Source organism: Nannobrachium achirus (assembly GCF_963921795.1).
Source record: "Nannobrachium achirus genome assembly, chromosome: 8".
NCBI classification, from domain to species: domain Eukaryota; kingdom Metazoa; phylum Chordata; class Actinopteri; order Myctophiformes; family Myctophidae; genus Nannobrachium; species Nannobrachium achirus.
In genome coordinates this window covers 1,527,737-1,555,236 of record NC_137817.1, presented here as the reverse complement: position 1 = coordinate 1,555,236, position 27,500 = coordinate 1,527,737, and the positions used below count along the sequence as shown (strand labels likewise).

The following is a 27,500-nucleotide window of genomic DNA, read 5'->3' as shown; positions in this document are numbered from 1 at the left end:
GAATTAGATCCATGAATGAACTACCGTGCATATTGAGACATGGTAGCGGTGGACACTGGACATTAATGACGATAAGATTGCGTCCAGCCGTGCGCAATTGTGAATTGTGGAGCAGAGTAGAACAACGGAGGAGAGAATAATGCATCTCTTTGACAGCATGTCGTGTATTATTTCCACAAGTTGTATTTTCTCAGAGCACAGCGCTGCTGTATCAAAAGAGCTATGTTGCCGATCTGGTGCGAGATAATAAAAAGCTGCTTCTTTGGCCAGCTCTCAAGTAGAATAACAACATGTTGACGCATTTCCTCTCCAAGCGGTTAACTTCAAAATAAGAGCTCCCTGTCATATGACCAAGGCAACTTTCAAGTCACGTGAACTGATTTTATTTTTAAGTCTAGTTTACAAGTAGTAGGAAGTGTGGACTCAATAAGAATTACATGACAGTCGCAGTCCAGCGCTCTCATACCGCACCACAGTAACTGGTGTGATAAAAAAATAATATATTTTTTTAGGGAGAACTCCACTACAGTATATGGACCAGAGCGGTCTACACCTGGAGAGTTTGGGTCTGCTGCAGATAGCAACAAGAACCCCAAAAGGGTTCTTGTTTAGGGCTCCCCTAAACAGGTTAATGAAGGTGGATGATAAATATTGGCTGTGTGCTTTTTATGAAGCCTGCTGCAGCTCTAGTTGCCATGGTGATAATAATAATAATATCCATCCCTCCGGGCTATGGGATATTCCTGTACAACAGGTTAGGAAGACAAAATGTTTTCTCCCAAAACGAGGCCAAATATTCATCTCTGTCCAAATATTCATCTCTGTATGGTGGAGAAAAAAAAAAGAAAAGAAAAGAAAAGTTACTTTTCAGGAAAAAACCCAACATGTTAACTGCTCCCATTAAAGGAGTAGTTCGCCCCCAAAATGACTTCTTTTCTATTGATTACTCACCCCATGGAGACATGAATTCATGGATATTTTAGTTTTTTTGTTTTTGTCACATTCCGAAGCCATTAAAGCCCCCAATGGGGGTACATTTATTATAGTCAAATGATTGGCTTAGGAATGTGATAAAAAAATATATCCATGCATTAAAGTCTCCATGGAATGAGTAATCAATAGGAACAAATACATTTTGGGGGTGAACTACTCCTTTAATGGCTGCTGTATTCATTAATATTGCAGGGAGCGACAACAATAACTACAGGACATAATATGATCTGTTAACTCATTAAGAGCCCCTGAAATTAACGGATTATAAAGTCCACAACGCCACCTTCAGGCTGGCATCACCGCCGTTATCTTATTTTGAAGGCCAGAAGTCCACCGCGCAATCACTTCCGGTCTGACGTCATCGGATTGTGCGCCGGAACCGATCCGTGTCCACGTGGAGTTGTGTAATGGCCGACCGGGAGCTTTTATAACTGTGTAACATAAGCGAGCATCTGCCTCCATCCTAGCTTCTAAAGTGTAGTTTTGAGATAATGGACATTAAAGATGAGATCCCCCGTCCACCTCAATGTTATGGATGGGACTATTTTGTGCTCGTGGAGCCGTGATGATGCGAAATCAGCGACGGATTTCGTCTCCGGACCGCCGGCCATTCTTCTCGGTAATGTACTCGCCGTTACAGTAATATATTACTTTTCCCGAGATATCCCGTGAATGGCACTACAAGTACTCGAGTACATTTCGCGAGATATCTCGCGAATGGCACTAGATGAGTTAATATTAACACAGAACAGGACATATATGAGCCAGTTAATATGAACACATACAGTAAGTGTTAATCCCTACTGGTGTGCGTTTCTACTGTAATTACATTACCAGTGCATTCTTACAGCAGGGGTGTGTGTGTGTGTGTGTGTGGGGGGGGGGGGGGGGCAGCAGCAGTATAGGCAGCTCTAGGCATGGGGAGGAGGGTTTTATTTATTTTATTTTTTTAAATTTGTATCCCACCATTTTGCAACCCATTTTTCACCCAGTGCCAATTGCCTATGTAATCCTGGGCTCTGCTCTCCCTCTGCCACGCCTGGGGAGACAACGGACTGACCTCATGCTTCCTTCATGCATGAGGAGTCCAAGTTGTTTCTTTTCACCTGACTGGGGGGATTTCCCCGGGATGGACGTAGCACGTGGAAGGAACACATTATTCCAACCAGTTCCTTTCCCCTCCATCAGGCGCCCCGGCTGGCCAGGGAGAGGCAGTATAGAGACCAGGATTACTGCATGTTTTTGTGAGGGTAACAACCCGAGGAGACACGGGGAGAACATGCAAACTCCACACAGAAAGGCTCTATCGCCAACCCCACCTAGGGTGTGGGCACTGATGACGGGGAGGGAGGAACACGCCCCCAGCACCCACAGTGTCCCCCGGTGGAAATCGAACCAAGGACCTTCTAGCTGTGAGGCGAAGTGCTAACCACTGCGCCACTAGTCTAATGCTTATAGACCTGAAGGTCCTTGGACTGAACAGAGATAGAGAACATGGTTGTTGTTCTGGTCTGATGATGATGGGGAGAGTCTGAGACATTTGAAAAATGTGGGGCAGAGGTTCTGAATTGGCATCCAGGGAGTGTGTGTGCTCATTTTGGCAGCGACCGGGCCAACGGTGCCGGAGATTAGCTGGTAACAAACTTGGAGGACGGACGGACGCGCGGACGGACGCACGCACGGACGGACGGACGGACGGACGGACAGGGGCGAAAACATACTCTCCCCCTGCCTTTGGCTGGTGGAGACAAAAAGCGAATATTCGACTCCGGTGAACAACGTCAAATAGTGATTTTGCTATTCGAATATTTGGTGAATGCCCTAGCCTGTACCTGCTTGTGTTGGATGTGGTAACAACAGGCTGTTATGTGAGGAAGGATTCACTGGCAGAAACACACTAGTAAAGTAAATAGTAAGTGACTCCTGTTGACAGCTCTGTGCTTTACTGCCCAGCTGACTGGAGAGGTGATGCTGTGACCTGGCACGTGCACGCACACACACACACATGCACAAAGGTGCACACACGCACAGTATGTGACCTGTCCCATGCCAGACATTTGACCTGCGTGTCTGCCAGCTAAATAGAGCTCACACTCTCACTTTCTGTGTGTGTGTGTGTGTGTGTGTGTGTGTGTGTGTGTGTGTGTGTGTGTGTGTGTGTGTGTGTGTGTGTGTGTGTGTGTGTGTGTGTGTGTGTGTGTATGTATGTGTGTGTGTGTGTGTGTGCGTGTTCGTGTGCGAGTCTTGAATTGCTTCTGTTATGCAGCTGAGCTGTTATTTAAAGGGATATTCCACTTTCAACAGGGAAACACCTTATGGGCTTTTCTCCACACACACACCCATTGTAACTTCAAACTCCATTTTAACCATGATAGATTCATTAAAAACACCCATTATTTTTTCTGGTTACTCATACTACCCTCCTAATACATGAGCAGGCCATGTTTTTCTGACAATTTTTATCATTTATTTTAAATAATTATTTGGGAAAATGGAAAAAATAAATAAATTAAAATATTTTTTACAAACACGGCCTGATCACATATTAGGAGGGTAGTATGAGTCACCAGAAAAAAATAATGAGTGTTTTTAATGAATCTATCATAGTTAAAAATGAAGTTTGAAGTTACAATGGGTGTGTATGGGGAGAGGCCCTGGGCCTGGAGGGCCTGATAACATTTACATCAAATATCTACATATTGAATCAAGCAAATTAAAAACTGTTCAGGGTGTTCATAAAAGCCTGATTAGACCATAAAATTACCACTTTTTTTTTTTTTAAGTGAAATATCCATTTAAATGTGCCAGTTGACTCCAGCTGGTTTCTGGTCCTACAATGAATGCCTAAATGACCGCAACGCCATCGACTGGTCTTCAACCAGCCTAAATGTTTACATGTCTTCTCCGCTCCCTCCACTGGCTCCCGCTTGCTGCCCTCACTGAATACAAAACACTGATGCTGACCTTCAAAGCAGCCAAAGGTACAGCTCCTCCATACCTCCAAAACCTGATCAACCCCTACAACCCTACAAGTATCACTCAGATCAGCCAACACACAGGGAAGCTTTCTCTGGTTTGATCCTTTTATCAGACCTTGTGTAGAACTGTACATTTATGTTATTTTTCTTGTTGACAACTGTTAATAAAGTATAGTCAATGAATGAATGACTCCACATTATGAATCAAGTGTCCTTATATCAAGGGTCTTCAACAGGGGGTCTGGGACCCCTAGGGGGTCCTCAGAGTTACTACAGGGGGTCCTCCGAATCTTTGAGTGGTAGAAACCTTTTTCTCCTTTTTTATACATTAACCCATTAAGCGTCCATAACATATTCTGAGAACTTTAGCCAAAATTAGCAGATCTACAAGCTCACAATGCCTCGCAGCGCGAGCTTGTAGATCGGTTATTTTCGGCAAAGTGGTTTGGTGTAGTGGGGAAAAAGAGCAGACTGACGGTTCAAGTGGTTAAATATCTGAAAAAACACAAATTGACATGAATCCAAAATACACTGATGATTGTGCTGTCAAACAATGAAACGATATGGAATCTATGAACAGGTTGTGGCCTGTAAACGTTGAATGAATTCTAACAGGCTCCTCTAAGCTGATTAGCTCCAGCTGATCATCACAGCCTTTCAGTCAGAGACGCTACCTCAGTGCACGATGTCTGCTAAACGCTCACACCTCCAGGGATTAAACCCTGGGATTAATTTATACACCGTTTAATCCAACACACGTCTGCTGGATTAATTAACCATGATAATGACTAACCAATGACATCACCAGAGCAGACACACAGCAGCATGAATAGGACTGGATTCAGAGGTCTGAAGAGACCTTAATTCCTACCATTCATTCCCTAATCGGGAGATAAGCGACCGTCAGGTGGCAGCGTGATTATAGGGCAAAATGTGTAGGAGCAGTGTCCAAAAATGTTTGAAAAAAATCAGCCTGATGGTGGCGCTATATGGGACATATCCATGTTGATGAGATGAGTGTAGACATACTGTGTAGCGATTTGCGTGATTTTAGGGCAAAATCTGTAGGAGCATGCAGTGTCCAAAAATGTGTTTTGCAAGAATCGGCCTCATGGTGGCGCTAGAAGAGGGCCATATGAGAATTGATGGGTGAAGGTTGTGGTTTGGCAGCCAAGGAGTGTGTGTGGAAAGTTTGGCATGGATCGGGGCAACGGTGGCGGAGATATGAGTAGGGGAAAAGTTGACGTGTGACGTGTGACGTGTGACTGACAGACAGACAGAGTGACTGACAGTCGGTGGAGGTTTTGATAGTAACTGCGATCTGCAATAATTCATAAAATATCACCCAGTGGCCAACTGGCTTTATGCAGAGCAGCCATATTGGAGAGAAGTTGGATCTCTTCAAAGCTGTTACCAGTCGTACAATTTGAAATGTACAGTTTAGGCATTTAGCAGATGATTTTAATCCAACACGATTTACAATAAGCAGGTAATATATCAATATAATAAGCAAGATAATATGTCAGTACATCAACAACAATACAACGAATGCATAGGAATATCAATCTAGAAAAACAATAACGTGGGCAGACCATGCGATACATCTTGGTTTTCCTTCATTCAATGCCTCATATACTGTGCACACCCCATCACCCAAACTGCACACAATTTGGAGTACATATGTTCGAATTAGGGCTGCACAATTAATCGTTTTTAAACCGAAATTGCGATTTGGATCCACGCATTTAGCAAATCACAAAGGTGCATAATAATGGTAAAAGTGATTTCTGTGTGACGGTGGCTCCCCTCCTCCGTCCCCTGCACACATGTCAAACTTATGGTGTTTCTTAGGGTGCATTTTTTTGCCTTGATAAAAGCAAGGCAGCGACATATGGTACTTTCTTCCTTGACAATAATGAGAGGCAGACAATACCATTACTGAGATTTCTCTGAATATAAAAACGTTTTATATTGCTAATAAGCAAAATACAAGGAAATCTTTAGAAAATATAACTGAACTGAATCAAACCATTTGCATGATTGCCAATTTGCCTAGTTATTAATAAAAAAAAATATTTTTAAATGTATTACTCAATAAATAAAAAACGGAAGCTTCGGAAGCTTGACTTAAGGTTGTGAAGTGATTTTATTTGGTTAAAATAATTTATTATATCAACCTTTTAACAACAACAACGATTTGTTTTAACCAAAAAACAATCACTAATCCGACCTTAAAATAAATATATAAATACCGCGAATAAAATCGCAATCACAATATCAGTCAGAAAAATCGCAATTAGATATTTTCCCCAAAATCGTGCAGCCCTAGTTGGAATGGGTTAAACATGTTAAAGTACATTCATAATGAACAGCTTTATTAAGATATGCTTGTTGTTCAGGGATTACTGCAGGAGCGGGGATCCTAACACCTTGCTGCAATGACGCCCTGCTCAAGGGCACCTCCGCACACACACGCGCACGCACGCACACACACAGACACTCAGGCACACGCACGCACGCACGCACGCACGCACGCACGCACACACACACTCACACTCACACTCACACACACACACTCTCAGCTAAAATATAGGACATTAACTGGGGGAATTCCCAGTTCCAAGGTAAGGTCGTCTGTGACGCTACAACTGTTCCACTTTAGTTTCTTCCTTGGTTTGGTTGTGTGGAGAACCTCAGAAGGGGGTTACATTTAATACAAGACCACTACCATGTAAGGATGTTATCACCAGTAAGACTCCCTAATCGGGTTGGTCGCTTATCTCCACAAATAGGCCAAAAGTTTGTTTTACCAATTATTACACTCTATGTGAACATTTACATCAACAAATCCCAAGTACTATGCAGAACGACCCATTTCAAGTTTTTAATGTACAACAATATTTAGAAAATAGGTCTACAAGCTCACAATGCTACGCATTGTCCTCGTCCATTATATTCCCATAGGTTATATGGAGATCTCAGTGTTTGTCAGTCCTTGTTCATTTATGCCCATATATGGACATCTCTATATCTACTGTAACAGTCCTTGTCCCTTTATGCCCGGAGATCTCTTAACTGTAAGTCCTTGTCCCTTTTATGCCCATATATGGATATTCCTGATGTCATCAGTATATGAACATATATGGGCTTTCTGATATGCCCATATATGGAGATCTCTTAACTGTAAGCCCTTGTCCCTTTTATGCCCATATATGGATATCCCTGATGTCATCCGTATATGCCCATATATGGGCTTTCTAATATGCCCATATATGGAGATCTCTGTATCTCCATACAGAGTCCACAGCTGATGATGTGGCGTGATGTCATACAATACACAAACAAGCCCTATATAAAGGGGCAATTCTCACCAGGGAAGAGAGCATTGCCTGGAATGGTGAATCTCCATATATGGAGATAACCTACGCATCACACAAAGTCTGACCTCACCAGCCCATACTTGGGCATGGACGACTTATATCTCCATATACGGAGATGGCCATATATGGAGATACGATGACATCACGCCACATCATCAGCTGTGGACTCTGTACAATAAACAAACAAGCCCTATATACTGATGCGATACGATGACATCACAGAGTCCACAGCTGATGATGTGGCGTGATGTCATTGCGACCGTAAGGTCGCAGTTTAGTTGCGACTGTAAGGTCGCAGTTTAGTATGAAAACCTCCACCGGCCGTCCGTCGGTCACACGTGCGGTCGACCGCACGTCACACGTACGGTCGACGTGTGATGAGGTCACGATGAGTCATCTATGCCCAAATATAGATTTCTAGGTCAGATGGCCCATAGAGTTTGTGATGTCAAACCTAGCAACCCAATATAAACAAACCTGATGTCAGACCTGAAGTATCCTTTTATACCCATATATGGAGATACAGAGATCTCCATATATGGGCATATTAGAAAGCCCATATATGGGCATATACGGATGACATCAGGGATATCCATATATGGGCATAAAAGGGACAAGGGCTTACAGTTAAGAGATCTCCATATATGGGCATATCAGAAAGCCCATATATGTTCATATACTGATGACATCAGGAATATCCATATATGGGCATAAAAGGGACAAGGACTTACAGTTAAGAGATCTCCATATATGGGCATAAAGGGACAAGGACTGTTACAGTAGATATAGAGATGTCCATATATGGGCATAAATGAACAAGGACTGACAAACACTGAGATCTCCATATAACCTATGGGAATATAAGGGACGAGGACTGTCAGCTTGTAGACCTATTTTCTAAATATTGTTGTACATTAAAAACTTGAAATGGGTCGTTCTGCATAGTACTTGGGATTTGTTGATGTAAATGTTCACATAGAGTGTAATAATTGGTAAAACAAACTTTTGGCCTATTTGTGGAGATAAGCGACCAACGGTCGCTTATCTCCCGATTAGGGAGTCTTACTGGTACAATAAACAAACAAGCCCTATATACTGATGCGGAGATATGAGCAGGGCAAAGGTGTGACGTGTGACGTGTGACCGACCGACCGACCGACCGACCGACCGACGGACGGACGGCCGGTGGAGGTTTTCATAGTAAACTGCTCCCTGACGGTCGCAACTAGACCAGGGGTTTTCAAAGTGGGTGACGGGGCACCCTGGGGTGCCGTGACGGCAGTCCAGGGGTGCCGTGATACCAGTAAGACTCCCTAATCGGGAGATAAGCGACCGTTGGTCGCTTATCTCCACAAATATCACAACCTCCACCTCTCACGTCATACGGGTAGCCATAGTTACACCTGGAATGTTGAATCTCCATATATGGAGATAACCTACGCATCACACAAAGTCTGACCTCACCAGCCCATACTTGGGCATGGACGACTTATATCTCCATATACGGAGATGGCCATATATGGAGATACGATGACATCACAGAGTCCACAGCTGATGATGTGGCGTGATGTCATACAATACACAAACAAGCCCTATATAAAGGGGCAATTCTCACCAGGGAAGAGAGCATTGCCTGGAATGTTGAATCTCCATATATGGAGATAACCTACGCATCACACAAAGTCTGACCTCACCAGCCCATACTTGGGCATGGACGACTTATATCTCCATATACGGAGATGGCCATATATGGAGATACGATGACATCACAGAGTCCACAGCTGATGATGTGGCGTGATGTCATACAATAAACAAACAAGCCCTATATACTGATGCGATACGATGACATCACAGAGTCCACAGCTGATGATGTGGCGTGATGTCATACAATAAACAAACAAGCCCTATATACTGATGCGGAGATATGAGCAGGGCAAAGGTGTGACGTGTGACGTGTGACCGACCGACCGACCGACCGACCGACCGACGGCCGGTGGAGGTTTTCATAGTAAACTGCTCCCTGACGGTCGCAATCATTTGATAATATTTGGAATTTATTTGGACACTTGAAAAAAATATTTAGTATCATTTTAAACTTGAAGTACAAAGTTATTTTCTAACCAAAATGGCTGTTATCTCAACGTTTTCCTCGCAACATAATCACTAAAATATCGTCACTGTCGGGCAGAAACCTCGTATCTCCAAGTTTCAAATGTATATGTCTTTTGGTAAAGTAAAGCCCTGCTTCATCATACAAGACTGTCGCACAAAACTAGTGAAAACAGCAGATCTACAAGCACACAACGCCTCGCGATGTGAGGCGTTGTGTGCTTGTAGATCTGCTGTTTTCACGAGTTTAGTACATTTTATAGATGATAAATACAAAACGAACGGTTTTGGACATACAAGGTTTCCACCCGACAACGACGATATGCTATAAATATAAGGTGCTGGGAGTGAAAATTATAATGTAGAGGTGCCTCGGATTAAAACAATATTTATGGGGTGACCTGACCTGAGACAAAAACGTTTGGGAACCCCTGGTCTGGAGAACCTCAGGGCTGTATGCTAGGATATTATCACTAGATCAGTGTTTCTCAACCTTTTTTCTGCATGGGCACACTTTTCATGTCCCAAGAATCCATGGACATAATATGGGGGTGTAAATATCGTCACAGTCGGGAAGAAACCTTGTATATCCAAGTTTAAAATGTGTACGTTTCTTCGCAAAGTAAAGCCCTGCTTCATCATGCAAGGCTGTGGCACAACAGTAGTGAAAACAGCAGATCTACAAGCACACAACGCCTCGCACCGCTAGGTAGGTAGGTAGGTAGGTAGGTAGGTAGGTAGGTAGGTAGGTAGGTAGATAGATAGATACCTTTATTATCCCAAGGGGGAAATTCAGTTGTGCAGTTGTAGCATAGCAGTATACAGTATTTACAAAGTTACAGAGAAGTAAGAGAAAAAAAAAAGATAGATAAGAGGAAAAAAAGAGCAGTACAGTACCAATAAAGAGAAGGTGCATCAATAGAGGGGGCGAATAATATATAAGTACGTATATATACATAAAGTGTCTTACAAAAAGAGACCGTAACAGTCAATGCTAGTTAGTGCTAGTTAGTTAGAAGGAAAGAGAGAGAGATCTACACAAACTAAACAACTCAGCTATGATGACTAAAACTATACGACTAAATATACATACTGTAGCAGAGGAAACCATGCTTGGCACCAACCTGCTCATCAGGAGCAGTTAGATTTTTGTCACTCTCTCAGAATTAACTGGGACGCTTATTGAGCCCAACGCAATCACCGCTTTGTTCTGCATTTCTCAACTCCCCCCTTCTAGAATGCATGCTGATCTGATAGCCTTCGTAACATTACTGGCAAAACGTCTAATACCAAAAAAATTCGTCAACTCCACCCTCCCACACACAGTGGATAAGAGACATAGTTAATAACAGTTAGAAAAAAGTCTGATACACAATGAGAGGCTGTGTCAGGACATTTCTTTCCTGGAGTTCATAAACACAATAACTTTCCCAGTCATTCCTGAATAAGACTCTCCTCCTGAGCCTCTTATTTTATACAATACAACAGAAAGCAGCTGAGCCAACAGGTGGGTCTGGTTTCAATTCAATGCAGCAGAAAAGATGAATGTATTTAAGATCCTGAAACCATTGAATGATTCATAAACTCTACTTTAAAGTCACTTCTCTGACAGACAGACGGACAGACAGACAGACCTACAGATCCTAGGATCCATAACGAGCGCTTTAACGAACACATGATGACCAGGAAAAACGCATGAGATGAGACGCACAGAGGAAGAGAGAGAGAGAGAGAGAGAGAGAGAGAGAGAGAGAGAGAGAGAGAGGGAGACAGACAGAGAGAGAGAGAGAGAGAGAGAGAGAGAGAGAGAGAGAGAGAGAGAGAGAGAGAGACAGAGAGAGAGAGAGAGAGAGAGAGAGAGAGAGACAGAGAGAGAGAGAGAGAGAGAGAGAGAGAGAGAGAGAGAGAGAGACAGAGAGATTTTGATTTTAAAAGCTCTTTATTAAAAGCCTCAATTCAGCTCAGATCACCACAAAATACAAATGATTTCACCTAAGCCACTGCAAATCAAAGCCAGTATTCTCATAAATCACATTTGTCTTATCTTAAAAACCAAGAACCAGCTCTCCCCCTTCCTGTGATTGACACAACGCCCCCCCAACAGTCCAGATGTTGTTGAATCCTTGCAGATTGTTAGTTAGTGTATAGTATGCATGCTCAACTCTAAGTCGAGCAGCTACCATCCCTGTTAAAACCTGAACTGGATCTATGGAACCATCTCCCTTTATCTTATTTCGCCTTGTGATCCAGATTGCAAGTTTGGCCATTCCAGACATGTAATTAAGTAGTGTATGTATGGGTCTATTAGTCACAGAATACTTGGGACCGAAAATAAAAAGTACATATGAGAAAGTCACACCCAATCGCACAAACCACATCTTTAACAAATCAAAGACGCTCATCAGCCTTGGACACCTGGTAAACAAGTGCTCCAGTGTTTCTAATTGGAAACAGAACGGACAACCCTCCCCTATGCTTGGATCTAGGTGTGCTAGGTGTTTGTTGGTGGCTATGGCCCCGTGCACAATCCTCCACTGGAGGTCGGCCGCCCGCTTGTCAATTGGCCGTTTATACAATGACCTCCAGCAGCCTTTCGGGGAAGAGTCCTGGTCGAAAACCCCATCCCACCTTGATGCTCTAAACCCCGTCAGTGAGCGTGCATGCGACACCTTAACACAGGTGTGATAAGCTGCTTTCTTTCCCATCTCTCTAAGGTCCCCAAGCTTTGGGACTTTGAAAGAGAGTAGCTGGTCTTCTCTCTCCTGCCACTCCCCAACAGCAGGAGTGACAATTAGAGATGGGAAACTGTACTCACACTCATCATCCCATTGGTCAGAATTGGTACGGTTTTCTGCAAACGCTCTTAGGGGCTCTGACAAGGAGGCACAGACCTCTCGAACAATCCTGGACAGGAGCCTTGTAGATCTGATGCCGGTCATCTGTCCCAGTACATCCACCGATGTCTGTGTAGCCTTCAGGAGGTGTCCCAGCTTGACACAACCCGCCTCTCGTAAAGCAGCCCTCAGGCTAGGTGTTGACAGCGTTTCAGTCTTTAGATAGTCATTGAAGAACAGTGGTTCCTCAAATATCCACATTCCAGGCCGACCACCAGGGTCCCTGGATGCCTGAAGAATCTGCCATGCACGAAGGACAGAGATGTAGAACGGTGTGAGTCCTGTAATGTCCGCTTCGCTTAGGTTCAGTAAGAACAGATGTTTGTCGTAACCCAAGCGACCAGCTTTCCTTAGTATTAGGCTGGCTGTGCCTAGCCATCTTGGGCCACACTCGTACAAGAGTCTCTGGCCTGTTTCCAGCCTGAAGGCCATTACCCGTGAAGCAATGTCTATCAAGCCTTGTCCTCCTTCCTCCACTGGGAGGTACAAGGCTGCAGCCCTTATCCAATGCTGCCCAGTCCAAAAGAAGTCTGTTATCAGTCTTTGTATCTCCTCTGTTAAGCCCCTGGGTGGAGGTAACACTATCAGTCTGTGCCAGAGCATCGCTGCCACCAGGTTATTTGCGACCAGTACCCTCCCCCTGTAGGACAGCTGGGGTAAAAGCCACCTCCATTTTTCCAATCTAGCTTTCACCTTCTCCACTAAACCCTCCCAGTTTTTATTCTGATAGGTCTGTGAACCCAAGTAAACTCCCAAAAACTTCATCCCCTGCTGTCCCCACGTTAAGCCTCCGGGTAGGCTGGGGACTGTCTCATCCCTCCAACTCCCCACTAGTAGGGCCTCACTTTTTTCCCAGTTAACCTTGGCTGATGAGGCCTTTTCATAAATACCAAGACAGTTCTTTATTTCATCCACATCCCTCTGATTTTTTATAAAAATAGTTACATCGTCAGCATAAGCTGATACGACATATGGAGGTCTCTGGCTGAGTCCAGGTAGGGTTAGACCTTCCAATCTGCTTCTCAGTTTACATAGGAGTGGCTCAATGGCAATACTGTAGAGTTGGCCAGATATGGGGCACCCTTGTCTGATCCCCCTTCCGACTGCTATTGGTCTGCTCAGGCCACCTCCCACCTTAACCATGCAGCTTGCTTCTGTATATAGTAGACTAACCCATTGTGTGAACTTCTCCCCAATGCCAAATGCATTCATGGTAGAGAAGAGAAAGCCATGATCTATCTTATCAAACGCAGTCTGTTGGTCAACTGATAGGATGCCTGTGTTAACATTGTGTAGTTTGCAAACATCTAACACATCCCTGATAAAAAATAAATTGTCCATAATAGTTCTTTCAGGTACACAGTATGTTTGATCAGGTTGTATCAGTACACCTAAGTGGTCTTTCAGTCTGTTGGAAAGTGCCCGTGAGAGCACCTTGTAGTCTGAACACAATAAGGCTACAGGTCTCCAGTTGTTTAGAAGGGCTAGGTCCCCCTTCTTGGGGAGGAGGGACAGAACGGCTCTTCTGCATGAGGTGGGCAGCAAGCCCTTTTGGTAGCAGTCCAGCATCACTTCATGAAAATCTTGTCCCATACAATCCCAGAAAGCCTTGTAGAGCTCAATGGGCAGCCCATCTATCCCTGGTGCCCGACCAGGAGCAAGCTGTCCAACGGCTGTGGTCAGTTCCTCGAAAGACAGTTCCTGATCTAGCTCATTTCTCTCCCCTGGAGTGAGCTTAATTAGTCCTTCTAATAGTTCTGACTGACACTGCTCCTCACAGTGCTCTGCTCCATACAATGTTGTGTAGAAACTGACAGCATGTCTCCTCATCTCACCAGAGTCTGTAGTAATACTACCGTCCGGCAGTCTTAGACAGGACATCTGCTTCCCTTGTGCTTTCTTCTTCTCCAAGTTGAAGAAGAACGCGCTTGGAGCATCCATGTCTTTGAGTGATACAAAGCGAGCTCTGACGAGGGCTCCTTTCGCTCTCTCCCTCATTAAGGAACCGAGTTCATGTCTCTTATTCTGAAGCAGAGTCTCATCGTTAGGGTTTGTGTCTGGATGTAGACTACTTTCAATGTCTCTTATTTGTGTCTCCAATCTTCTGACAGCTTCCCTAATGTTAAGTGTTGAGTAGGATGTATACTGTTGGCAAAAGACTCGGATTTGAGCTTTTCCTATTTCCCACCACATACTCAGTGACTCAAATTCACGCTTCTTCTGAGTCCAGATTGACCAAAAAGTTTTAAAATTATGGCAAAAAACAGCATCTTGCAGCAGTGTTGTGTTGAAATGCCAGTAATTGTTTGTTTTTTCAGAAGAAGAAAGACACAGACATACAGTAGTTAAGTGATGATCACTGAACCCCACTGGACTAATACAACTGCTGCTCAGCTGGCCTCTGAGCCCATCTGATATGTATATCCTGTCCAGTCTAGCAGCACTCACTCTGTTATCTACAATCCTGATCCATGTGTACTGTCTTGCTGTGTCATGTTTTAATCTCCATGCATCTACTAGTTCTAAATGACTAATTGTGTTTTTTAAACAAATAGCTGACTGTAAATGTGGCTCCTCACTCATTCTGTCCTTTGTAAAGTCTGTTGTGGAGTTCCAATCGCCCCCCATTATTTTGAGGTCTTGATTCTTGCCTAACTCATCTTTCAATTTGTTGAATAGAGTTATCCTCTCCGAGCCCTGATTAGGGGCATAGACATTAACCAGACAGAAAACACACCCTTCAATTTCTGCTCTAACTATTACTACTCTCCCTTTAACTAGCTCCTCCTGGGAAATTATATTTACATTCAATTTGTCTGAAAAGAGAACTGCAACTCCTCCACTGACATTACTTCCATGACTTAGAAAAAAGGAGCCTTTCCAAAACAGGCCCCAGTCTACTTCGTTTGCTTTGTCACTATGAGTTTCCTGTAGAAAAAGAATATCAATTTTTTTCTGCTCAACTACCTCTGCTATTAAGGCCCTCTTGTGCCTGTCTCTCCCTCCATTCATATTCAAAGAGCCTATTTTGAGCCCCCCCATCAGAAAACAAGAGTGAAGGAAAATAGAAAACAGTAGATACAGGCTCAAGAGAGAGCAGGAAAAACTGTGGTGCATGATCATCATAACTGTTTACCTAGTGAATTCTTCCTTCTCTTCCTTTTTTGCCTATCACCTGAAGTAGCTTTGTTCAAAGAAGTTACAAACTTCCTTAAACGATACCTCTTTTTTAACTCTAATACGTCAGTCCCAACCACATTTAGTAAAACACGAACACTGTCAACAAACTTTTTTTCATCAGGAAAGTGGTTTTTAAGTATCACGGTTTGTCCAAATGTCTTATCCAAAAAATCTATTATTTCCTTTAAAGAATATAGGTCAGAGGGTTTGTTTCTCTCCTCAGACATATATTCCCTTTCTGTCTCACTATCATAATCTAGATCATCAATTTCACTGTTCATCTGACTGCTTGGTAACGGAGTGTTGACACTGTGAGTGTTCTCTCCTCCTGTCACCACATCGCTAGTGGGTGCTGGCGCACCCTCCCCTGTGGAGCTTGTAGACGCACCAGCATCTACAAGTGCAGTGCTCGCGGCTTCACCGTCACCGCTGCTTTGCGAGTCAGTGATCTGTGAAAACTGGTTCGCATCCTCAACCTCATCTGCAACATCTTGTGTCTGTTCTGTCTCATCGCTCTGTTCTGTTTCCACCTGCTCTACCGTTTCGTTTGCGTTATCATTTTCGGGAGGGGGGGCGACGGGGGCAGCGGGGGCTTCATCCCCGCCGGTCCGCCTCGCCTCCTCCTCCTCCCGTTCGGCGGCCGCTCGCCGTCTCTGTAAACATGAGAGGCGCTTGTGGCCAATTTGTCCGCACTCGAAACATTTCATGCTGCCTGCGCTAGCATAGACCATGTAGTGACTGTCTTCATGTTTCACTTTGAATGACACCTCCAGCTCTTGTGTAGGAGATGTAAGGAACATGTAAGCCTGTCTGCGGAGTGACTGAACGTGCTTTAACTTTGCGTCTTTGCACCCGAGATTAACATTCTTTAATGGGCTGGCGAACTTTCCGAAGCGTTTTAGCTCCTGTTCCAACAGCTCATTAGGAATGAATGGTGGTACGCCCGACAGTATAACTCTCGTGGAAGGAGCATACAGCGGAGTAACTTGTAGATAAGCGTCACCTATGACGATGCCAGTCGCAACAAGTTGGTGCACAAACCTCTCCTCCTTTACAAACACGATCACTCCCTTGTTCATGCGCGATGCATATTCCAAATTGGAGTGATCGATCTGTTCTCCGACAGCCAACAGCACCTGCTCTACCGTGACATTAGGCTCAGGCACCAAACGAACTCCATGCCGTATGGACAGAGACGGCGCCGCAAGCGACGCCATCCCCCCCCCCCTCTTTAGCAGCCCAGCTGAGCCCAGCTAAAGCTGCTTCACAAACCAGCAAAAAGTTTATAAAAAGTAACCTTACCTGATCATGCGATAGAACAGGGAAAAGGACAGGTGGAAACAAAAAAAAAAACAAAGCCGCGGGCTCTCACTCACACACACTCACACACGCTCACCACCGTGCCTCCCAGCATGCAGCAGAGAGAGAGAGAGAGAGAGAGAGAGAGAGAGCAGAAGAGAAGCTCAGGGAAAATTAAAGCAAAGGACGATCAAAAACAGTGCAGAGAGACACAGAGAGAGAGACAGAGAGAGAGAGAGAGAGACAGAGAGAGAGAGAGAGACAGAGAGAGAGAGAGAGACAGAGAGAGAGAGAGAGAGACACAGAGAGAGAGAGAGAGACAGAGAGAGAGAGAGAGAGAGAGAGAGAGAGAGAGAGAGAGAGAGAGAGAGATAGAGAGAGAGAGAGCTTGGTAAAACGTAGTAGACAGCAGATGGTGAGGATTACAGTGACTGAAATACAGTGACTTGTTGACAGAAACACATCAGAACTGCATTTCATCTCATCTTTTTTATCTTTCTGAGTGTGTTTGTCATAAATTAACACCCCTTCTCCAGTCGATCGCTACGACGTCACACAAAAGCCTCAAAAATCCACAGTCCGGATTCGCTCTGCGTTTTGATCTTCTGCACGTCTGTACTTTTGCTGCTTTTTTGGGGGGAAAATTTTAGTCCTGAAAGTAATCATTTTTTTTTTTTTTTTTTGTACATAATGGTTTCCACCAGACGGAGACAGTTTGCTGGTAAAGCAGGGCTCATCACCACGATGGCTTGTGAAGGACATTTATACCAACATTAGATTTTTACCACAGAATTTAAAAGCCCCATTTCCACAGTAGGGCCGACCCAGAACTAGAACCAGAACTTTCCACAACCAAGAACTTTCAAGAACCTGTGAAGTTCTGGGACCAAGTTCTGCTCATGTTTCCATACAACCAGAACTAACAGGGAAGGTCCCAAAATAAAGAGCAGCAGCGCTGCTGGCTCCGCCCACAGGTTCCCAGAACTCAAGTTTAGTTCTTCCTCAGGAACAGGACCTAAAAAAGGTTCCAGGAACCTCGTCTAGAACCAGGCCGTGTGCAACGGAAACAAAACAAGAACCAACATGATGTTACTAGGTTTTCAATGTAATGGGTCCCGGGACCCACGGGTGGTCATTCAAATGGCTCCCAGAAAAGTTTTATGAGTCCTCAATACAATGTTTTCGAGCGCTGTGAGCTTGTAGATCAGCTATTTTCAAAATGTTTGCCTATTTCTTATATTTATTTTACATTTTGGCTAATGTTTGAACTTAGAACTACTAAAACTACTAAAACATGTGCCCCTAATGAATTCGGGCGCGCAAAATGGCGTCGGACGTCAGTGGAATCAAAACATTGACGTTTCTATCGCCTGTTTAAGACTTTCTACATGGATTTTATTTGTGTTAACGTAGGGTAAAGTAGGATGCTTTCACCCATGAACAATGGTGGTGTCTGTGGAATTTAAAAATGTTTTTCTTTTACCGCGACGCGGTAAATTATTTTAACATGGACTCCAATGGAGGCGCATCCCCGGGACCCCAGGACCATGACATGAATGAGTCCCTGGGTGACTTGAATGAGTTTTTGATGCGGGATGCGCACGTAATAACATCACAATATATAGGTTCAGGTTCCTGAAAGTTCAGGTTCCACCTTGCAGTGTAAAAGGGGCTTTAGACAATACTAAACTCTACAGAGCTAGTCCTGGATGATCATAACAGCTGTGTACAAAATGGAAAAATTTATGAATAAAAGGATAAATTCCAAAGCTCCATAAAACAAACATGATAAACTCCAAACAGTCCTAATATGAAGAGACAGTTTACCTCAGACCGTCTGACCAATGAAACAATGGACCCAATTAACACAGTTAGAAAACACCAACAAAACATCATTCAGAGGCCAGCCGACCTTCCCATCATTCTGAATGCTCATTGGTTCTTTGACCGACAAATATACAGTGTGTGTGTGTGTGTGTGTGTGTGTGTGTGTGTGTGTGTGTGTGTGTGTGTGCGTGTGCGTGCGTGCGTGCGTGCATGTGTGTGCGCGTGTGCGTGCGTGTGCATGTGCGCGCGTGCGTGCGCGCGTGCGTGCGTGCGTGCGTGCGCGTGCGTGCGTGCGTGCGTGCCTGCGTGCGTGCGTGTGTGTGTGTGAGCATCTCAAACTGATCCACAGTTCCACATGACATCACAGCTGCCATGATGACATCACATGTAGCGTAAACAACCCAGGTTCGAACCCGGGTCTCCCCCCGCATGGAAAACCCAAACAAAGGACCGCTAGACCAAGAGGAAAAGGAACACAACACACTTTCCCTGTTTGTAAACAACTCAGATCAGAAAGGTTGCGTAGCGTTCCTTTAAAAGACACGAACAAGGTTTTTGGGGTTGTTTACCTTTGCCCGTGTGCAGTCCCAACCTGGAGCCTGGGGAGAGAGAGAGAAATAGATGTTAGAAACATCAACTAAAGGACAACACAGTGACAGTTTACAGTTTAGGCATTTAGCAGACGCTTTTAATCCAAAGCGACTTACAATAAGCAGATAACATCACAATAATAAACAAGATAATATGTCCGTACATCATCAACAATATAACAAATGCAAATGGATATCTATCTAGAAAAAACACAGTATAATCAACATCAATCACAGAACATCGATCACACTTAAAAAATGAGAATGGGCATTACTTACGTACGTTTTATGCCCATATATGGAGATTCGTATTTTGTCAAATATTAAGGACATTATTAAGGATATTATGTTATCAATATTAAGGACATAAATGGGAATGTCCATATATGGGCATGTTTTGACATAACATAACTATCATTAAGGGGTCTCCATATATGAGTAACTGGTCCCATATACATCACTGGCCAGATGTCACCCTGAGGTCACAAAAGTCACCCTGAGGTGTCTTACTAGTACACTTGTGAAATACACGCACGCACGCACGCACGCGCACACACACACACACACACACACACACACACACACACACACACACACACACACACACACACACACACACACACACACACACACACACACACACACACACACACACACAGTTTTCCGGTGGCATGCAAAAAAAGACCACTCTATTTGAGTGACAAGAGGCTCAATAGGCAATTATACCAGCCGCGCCGCCACGCATTTCTACAGGGAACTGGTCTGTGTGTGGCTGCTCTGCCCTCACAATGACAGGCGTTCAGGGACGTGCTGGCCATTGGGAAAAGCGGGACAACTCCCGAACGGCCGTTTCATTCCCAGCCGGTCCAGGCCGGCCATTAGGAAAAGAATTAAAATAAAATGTTGGCCTTCATTCAATTTTGGGGGCTGGGCGGCCAACAAAGTAAATCGTCACACTGTCGGGCAGAAACCTTGTATCTCCAAGTTTCAATTTGTAATTTTTTTTGCAAAGCAAAGCCCTGCTTCATCATACAAGGCCGTCGCACAAAAGTAGTGAAAACAGTAGATCTACAAGCACACAACGCCTCGCGGTGCGAGGCGTTGTGTGCTTGTAGATCTACTGTTTTCACTAGTTTAAATCATTTTTAAAATGATAAATACAAAACAAACGGTTTTGGATATACAAGGTTTCCACCCGACAACGACAAAATATAACTCATGTAATTGGCCCACTGGCTTGTTACTTGTCATGATCTGAAATGGCAAATCTTTGAGTAGCAGCAGTGCTATAGAGAGAGATCTCTCTATAGCGCCCAATGAGGGCCTCTACAACTCTTTTTCCCGGGCTGAATCAGGGGCCCAGCACGTCCCTGCAGGCGTTGATGTGTTGACGTGTAGTGTGGTTTAAAGTGCCTCCGTCATCATGTTATTCATGGCTGCAGGTGTCATGTTATGTACACTCCAGGGGTCCTTGAGGGGGTTCCAGAGGGGGTCCCCAACAAAATGTGTTAATACATTCTATTAACCCCCTTTATCCAGATTGTTAGCTGGTTGCACACTGCTGCTTTTCTTCTGTTTCTTTCTGTGTGTGTGTGTGTGTGTGTGTGTGTGTGTGTGTGTGTGTGCGTGTGTGCGTGTGTGCGTGTGTGCGTGTGTGCGTGTGTGCGCGCGTGCGTGCGTGCGTACGTGTGTAGGGGGTGGCGTGGCTACATTAATTGTTGTCTGTACAGTAAATGGTAAATGGTGCATTTATATAGCGCTTTTATCCAAAGCGCTTCACATAGATTGTGCATTAGATTCACCCATTCAGGCACACATTCATACACCGGTGGCGGAGGAAACCATGCAAGGCACCAACCTGCTCACCGGGAGCAACTAGGGGTTCAGAGTCTTGCCCAAGGACTCTTCCACATTAACTCAGGGGGAGCCCGGATTCGAACTGGGAGCCCTTCGGGAACCCTTCGTGCTCTAATAACGGTTTCTCTACCCCTGAGCTATGCCGCCCCTGTACAGTGTAAAGCGCCATACAGATGAATGGTGGTTTACGTGGACGCTTAGTTTAGTTTAGTTTAGTTTATTAGCACATTAAAAAAAATAGAACAATACATATTGAGGATACAAAATACTGTGCAAGGAGAGGAAGAAGCCAAAAGGCTTATCCAAAGATCACGCACATCGGTACACAGTATCTCTATAGTCATGTGATCAAGTCCGATCCGTCTGTATTTCATATTCCATCCTGATTGGCTAATATTGGCTTCCAAAGCTTGCAGGATTGCTCCGTTTTTGAACAAAATGCCTCAAATCATCAACGCAGCTTGCGATTACCGTGAAATTTGCCACACATATTCCCACTAGGTCAAGGAACAAATGCTACCTTTTTCACATTGGCCTGTTATAGCGCCACCAGCAGGTAGACTAGCAAAACTCATTTTTGGAACACAATGCTTCAAATCATGCATGCAGCATCAGATTGCCATGAAAGATCTAAGGTGAAGAACATATGCCACCCTTTTTACATTGGCCTATTATACAGTAGCACCACCAGGACGCACGGCCTGGTGGAGACCTGTGCTCGGAAGAGCACTGCTTCTAGTTTAGAATCCTTTCCTTAATGAAAGGTCATTCATTTAACAAATACAAGTTCACTAGGAACAAATACAATATACAAGTTATGTCAGAGCAGCTGTGCAATAAAGAAGTAAAAACACAGAAACTCCACAAAAAACATAAAAAGACAAAAACAAAAAACACATTTGGTAAGAACACATCAGTAGATGAAATCATGTGGACTTACAGTAAAGAAATAAGATATTGTTTCATACGTTTCTTAAATATTGACAAGGATAAAGATCACTTAAGTGATGTATCTAGAGAGCTCCACAATTGAGGCCCTCTAAATGTAATAAATAATTGATGTTTCGTGGTACGACAAAGAGGTCGTTCAAAATCATCTCTATTCCTTGTAAGGTAAGAGTGAATTTCAGAAGTAACCTGAAACAAATTATGAAAAGAAAGGGGAATGTCTTGTTTGTATTTTTTTAATTTAAACATAAATGAGCAGGTTTGTAAAACGTTTACTTTGTCTATAGGCAATATTGAATATTTAATAAAGAGAGGAGCCGATGGCTCATATCTATTTGAGTGTGAAATCATCCTCAGAAAGCTCTTTTGAATGATAAGTAATTTAGATAGGTATGTCGGATATGTTGCTCTGGTTTGGATCAGCAGGGATCACACGGCGGTAGCGGTGGGCGATATGGTGATACTTATGGGTCCATTTGGTTTCATTTGTATACTGTCAGAGTTACATACTTGTAAAGTTCAATTTAGACCTCCCAAAAGGAACCCAGAGAGTCTAGTTTTTGTCAAGTAACTTGAAAAATAACCATAAAAACCGACGTGAAAAAGAATCGTGATGAAATTGTGCATCGTGATACAGCTTGGGAAAATATTGTGATATTGTATTATTCAATATTGCCCACCCCTACACTGCGGTGGAGGCACAAACACAAGCCGGGGCGGGTATAATACCTGGCACCCGGGGCGGGTACAACACCTGGCACCCGGGGCGGGTATAACACCTGGCAGTCGGGGCGGGTATAACACCTGGCACCCGGGGCGGGTATAACACCTGGCACCCGGGGCGGGTATAACACCTGGCACCCGGGGTGGGTATAACACCTGGCACCTGGGGCGGGTATAACACCTGGCACCCGGGGCGGGTATAACGGACTGGCAGCCACTGTTGTTGTCCTCCCGCGCGCGCCAGCCTCCAAGCCTGGAGATGACCACCATCCAGCTATGGCCGCCCGCGAGCGCATGCACCAACGAGCACGCGTGTGAGTATTTCAAAGATAGATAGAGAGATACCTTTATTATCCCAAGGGGGAAAATCAGTTGCCCAGAGGCTGCACAGCAGTATAAGGCTATTTACAAAGTTACAGAGAAGTACGAAAAGATAAAGGAAAAAAAGAAAAAAAACAAGAACAGAGTAGAGTAAGAGCAAGGTACGTCAAGAAAGGGAACAAATAATATATATATACTGTATACATAAAGTGTCCTTAGGCACAACTATCAATATAGTTCAGTGCCCCCAAATCAAAGTGACCATAACAGTCAATGCTAGTTAGTGCAACAAGTATCTCTACATCATGTCAAACTCAAGCAGAAATACTAAAAAAAAAAACCTACTAACACAACCTAATAGTGCAGAGTGTCCAAAGGTCAGTGCGATATAAAAACAACTAGCAAAAGAAAAAAAACAAGAAAGGGTGACGCAGCAAGACGCACAAGAGCACCCTCCCTGGAAGGTCCTTAGAGGTCAGAGTCAGAGCAACTAAAGTTACAGTAAGAAAAGCTACCGTCGTCTGCTCTCCTCGCTGCTCCTCAACTCCTCACCCACTTCTCATTGAAAATGAATTAAAGGACAACTTTAGTTTTTTACAACAAGGGTTCATATTTTAGATTGTAAATAAAGAATATAAAAGATGAGTGTTAAAATGATTTCATTTACTTCTTTCTATTGTTTTAGAGATTCTTATTTCAGTGGTTGGGGGCATGCGTACAAGTGGCTAAATATGTCATTTTACACAGAATAAGCACATTCCCAAGATACAACGCAACCTTTCATGGTTGGATGTGACTTATGGGGCTAGAAGTGTTACTGTACATAGCAATAGAGAAACTGCTGGCTTATTGTGTCTAAAAAGACATATTTAGCCACTTGTACACATGCCCCCATGCGTACGCATGACCCACATTTTAGCACGGTAAACGCAATAAAACAATAGAACGAAGCAAATGAAAACATTTTAACACTCACTCACTTTTTCTTTTCTCTGATTACAATCTAAAATATGAACCCTTGTTGTAAAAAAAAACAAAGTTGTCCTTTAATTAATTAAAATGAATTCATAGGACGCGGCAACAGCGCCCCCTCTGACAGGCGCTTTAGTCCGTTTACTGTGGAAGTGTGCGTGTGTGTGTGTATGACCACATGTCCGTACAAATACAGTAGAATATTATGAGAAACAAAAGAAAAAACGTTGTCTTACAGCTGAAACATTTGGAGATAGTTTAGGATAAGGCAAAACATTACATTTAGAAGTTTAATGGTTTATATTGATCAGAGAGTTTAATGTGGTGTAATTAGGTTTGTGTCACGTTTGCTTCATGCAAGCCGAAAAACAGTCCGGTCTACAAGCTCACAACGCATTGCGACATGTTGATGATTACATCAACATTACATCAACATTGTGTGTGTGTGTGTGTGTGTGTGTGTGTGTGTGTGTGTGTGTGTGTGTGTGTGTGTGTGTGTGTGTGTGTGTGTGTGTGTGTGTGTGAGTGCGTGTTCATTGATTGAGTGATCACACAGAGTTAATTAAATCCTGGCTCAACAGAACATAAAGTAATTATGGTGCATGGATCTCATGTCACACACACACACACACACACACACACACACACACACACACACACACACACACACACACACACACACACACACACACACACACACACACACACACACACACACACACACACACACACACACACAGTATATTCTATGCCAATGGTTCTCAAATGTTTTTTTTATTTTTTATGTCAAGGACCCTGAAATTAATTCGTATTCTGCCTCATGTCGACCATCTGATAAGAATGTTTTGACCCCCAGACAAGACAATTAAAGTGAACATATCGCTGTACCGTCAGTCCGTCACCGTTGTGACGAGAAGAGAGCTGAGCCAGGAGGCAAAGCTCTCTGTCTCCCACACATTCTTATCCATGCCTTAAACCTTATCCCTGAACTTCTATGCCTTTTTTTCACTATTTTGAAAAACATTTTAAAATGGTTACACGTCGGCACTCCGACACATCGATATTCCTACCGCCCTAAACCTAACCTAACCCTAACCCTAACCCTAAACCTAACCTAACCCTAACCTCAGTAAAACTAACACTGGTGAAGGCTAACCCGGTGAATAGCTAACCTGCCGACGCTGGTGAATGCTAACCTGGTGATTGGAACGGGGATGTGTCGGAATGGCGACCCGTCCCCTTTTAAAATACTTAGCAGATCTATATTGACACGTTGTGAGCTTGTAGATCAGCTATTTGAAATATTTAAAAAAATCTATATAGTAAAAATGTCCTACTCTCACCTGTGGTCATGAAGTGTGGGTCATAATGACCCAAAGTATAAGGTCGCGGATACAAGCGGCCGAAACGAGTTTCCTCAGACGGGTGGCTGGGATCTCCCTTGAGGCCCACTGGGTGTGATAAAGATAAAGACCAATAACACTCCCTAATCGGGAGATAAGCGACCGTCAGGTTGCATAATTTGCAAACTTTAGGAGGCAGTCGTAGCCAATCAGGAGGGAATATGGGAAATGGGACAGATCCATGTTGATGACATGACTTGTGTGACTTATGTGTGATACTGTGTACCGCTTTGTGTGATTTTAGGCCCAAATCAGCCGGATGGTGGCACTAGAATAGGGCCATTTGAGAAATGAGGGGTGGAGGTTGTGGTTTGCCATCCAAGGAGTGTGTGTGCAAAGTTTCACGCAAAAGTGATCCTAACTGTATCGTTTACGGCCATCGTTGTCTTTATCCTTGTGGTGGGGATGTTGCCCTGCACTTTAATAGAGAATGAATTTATTTTTATCTTCATCGCGCCCAGTGGGAATGTGCCTTTAGAGACAGGGTGAGAAGTTCAGTCACCCGAGAGAGACTTGGAGTAGAACCGCTGCTCCTTCACTTGGAAAGGATTCAGCTTAGGTGGTTGGGGCATCTAGTACGGATGCCCCCCCAGCGCCTTCCTAGGAAGGTCCTCGATGCACGTCCCTCTGGGAGGAGACCCCGTGGCAGACCAAAGACCAGATTATAATTATATCTCCACATTGACCTTAACATTTTTTTTATTTTCACAAATGAACGCCCTTACTAGTTCATAACTACCGCGTCAGTCACACAAAAAAAGCAAACCAGCTCAAAATGCGGGCTTGTAGATATGCTACTTTTAGATAGACTTTTATATGCTACTTTTTTACACACACACACACACACACACACACACACACACACACACACACACACACACACACACACACACACACACACACACACACACACACACACACACACACACACACACACACACACACACACACACACACAGGTGGATTGCAAACAGACAGGGTATCTTTGCATCATCACACAATGTCAGATAGCATCCATATGCCAGCATGCTGCCACTGTCACTGTATATCACACACACACGCACACACGCACACACACACACACACACACACACGCACATCAAAGGATGGGAAGCTGTGGTTGAAGCAGATCCAGTCAATATAAACCGTCATTACTGTTACTATAGTGGCGTTTCCATAAAGACACTTTTTGCGCATTAACGGCTTATTCGCAAAATCTTTTTATGGAAACACTTCAAAATGCGAATAAACTTTCATTATCCGCAAAAAAAGTTATCCGCTTGGAGGAGGAGGATTTTGAGGCTTTATCGAATAAACTAAATGCGCATAAGTGAATGGAAACGGGTCAGACAATAAATGCGAATAGATTATGGCGTTCTAGGTCCATTTCCCCTGCCGCTTTACGTCCATGGTATAGCGTTAGCCCACAAAACAAACCGGTTGTTGTTTGTTACACACGGAGTGACACGGACCGTGTGTAAATTCCTCCCGTTTTCACCTCCCGGAGTCAAGCCATCCGTGGCTAACCCGCATGGTGTTGCGTGCCAAAATGATAATTAAGGTATCTATCTATCTATCTATCCAATCTACAAGCTCACAGCAGCTCACATCCACGTCTCCGCGCCACGTTGTGAGCTTGCAGATCGGCCACCTGACCTTCCAGAGGACGCTGAAACTTGTAGGATGAGCAGATTGAGAACTGTGCAGCGACGCGACCGCGGTTTTCCCGGTGAACCGGTAGTTTATGTATTGAGAGGAACTCTTGCCAATTTCGTAAGAGACTCGTCGCCAATTGTAATATATTTAAAAGTTATTTGGGGCCATGATGATGACTGATAATCCCTTCTTCCCACTACTAGACAGCGACCGAGTCACAGCAGTCAGACGTGCAGACGTGCAGTGCTCAGGTTCGGTCTGAAAAAAATCAGTCCGATCAACTCTTGCGACCGTCGCTAATTCGAATGACACCCGAAAATGGAAACATGCTAAATTCGCTTTGTCTTAATGCGTCTGATAATTCGATATC

The 27,500-nt window shown here is 44.0% G+C and overlaps 1 protein-coding gene across 1 annotated transcript in view; it reads right to left on the bottom strand.

Moving 5' to 3' along the window:
* The window catches only part of igsf11 (immunoglobulin superfamily member 11), a gene marked incomplete at both ends in the record, with an annotated part of 255,072 nt that overhangs the window by 152,991 nt on the left and 74,581 nt on the right, over positions 1-27,500 (bottom strand). The window contains one exon of the mRNA XM_080731124.1: positions 19,230-19,259. Within this exon, the coding sequence (XP_080587250.1) occupies positions 19,230-19,259 (30 nt within the window). The remainder of the gene's footprint in view (positions 1-19,229; positions 19,260-27,500) is intronic.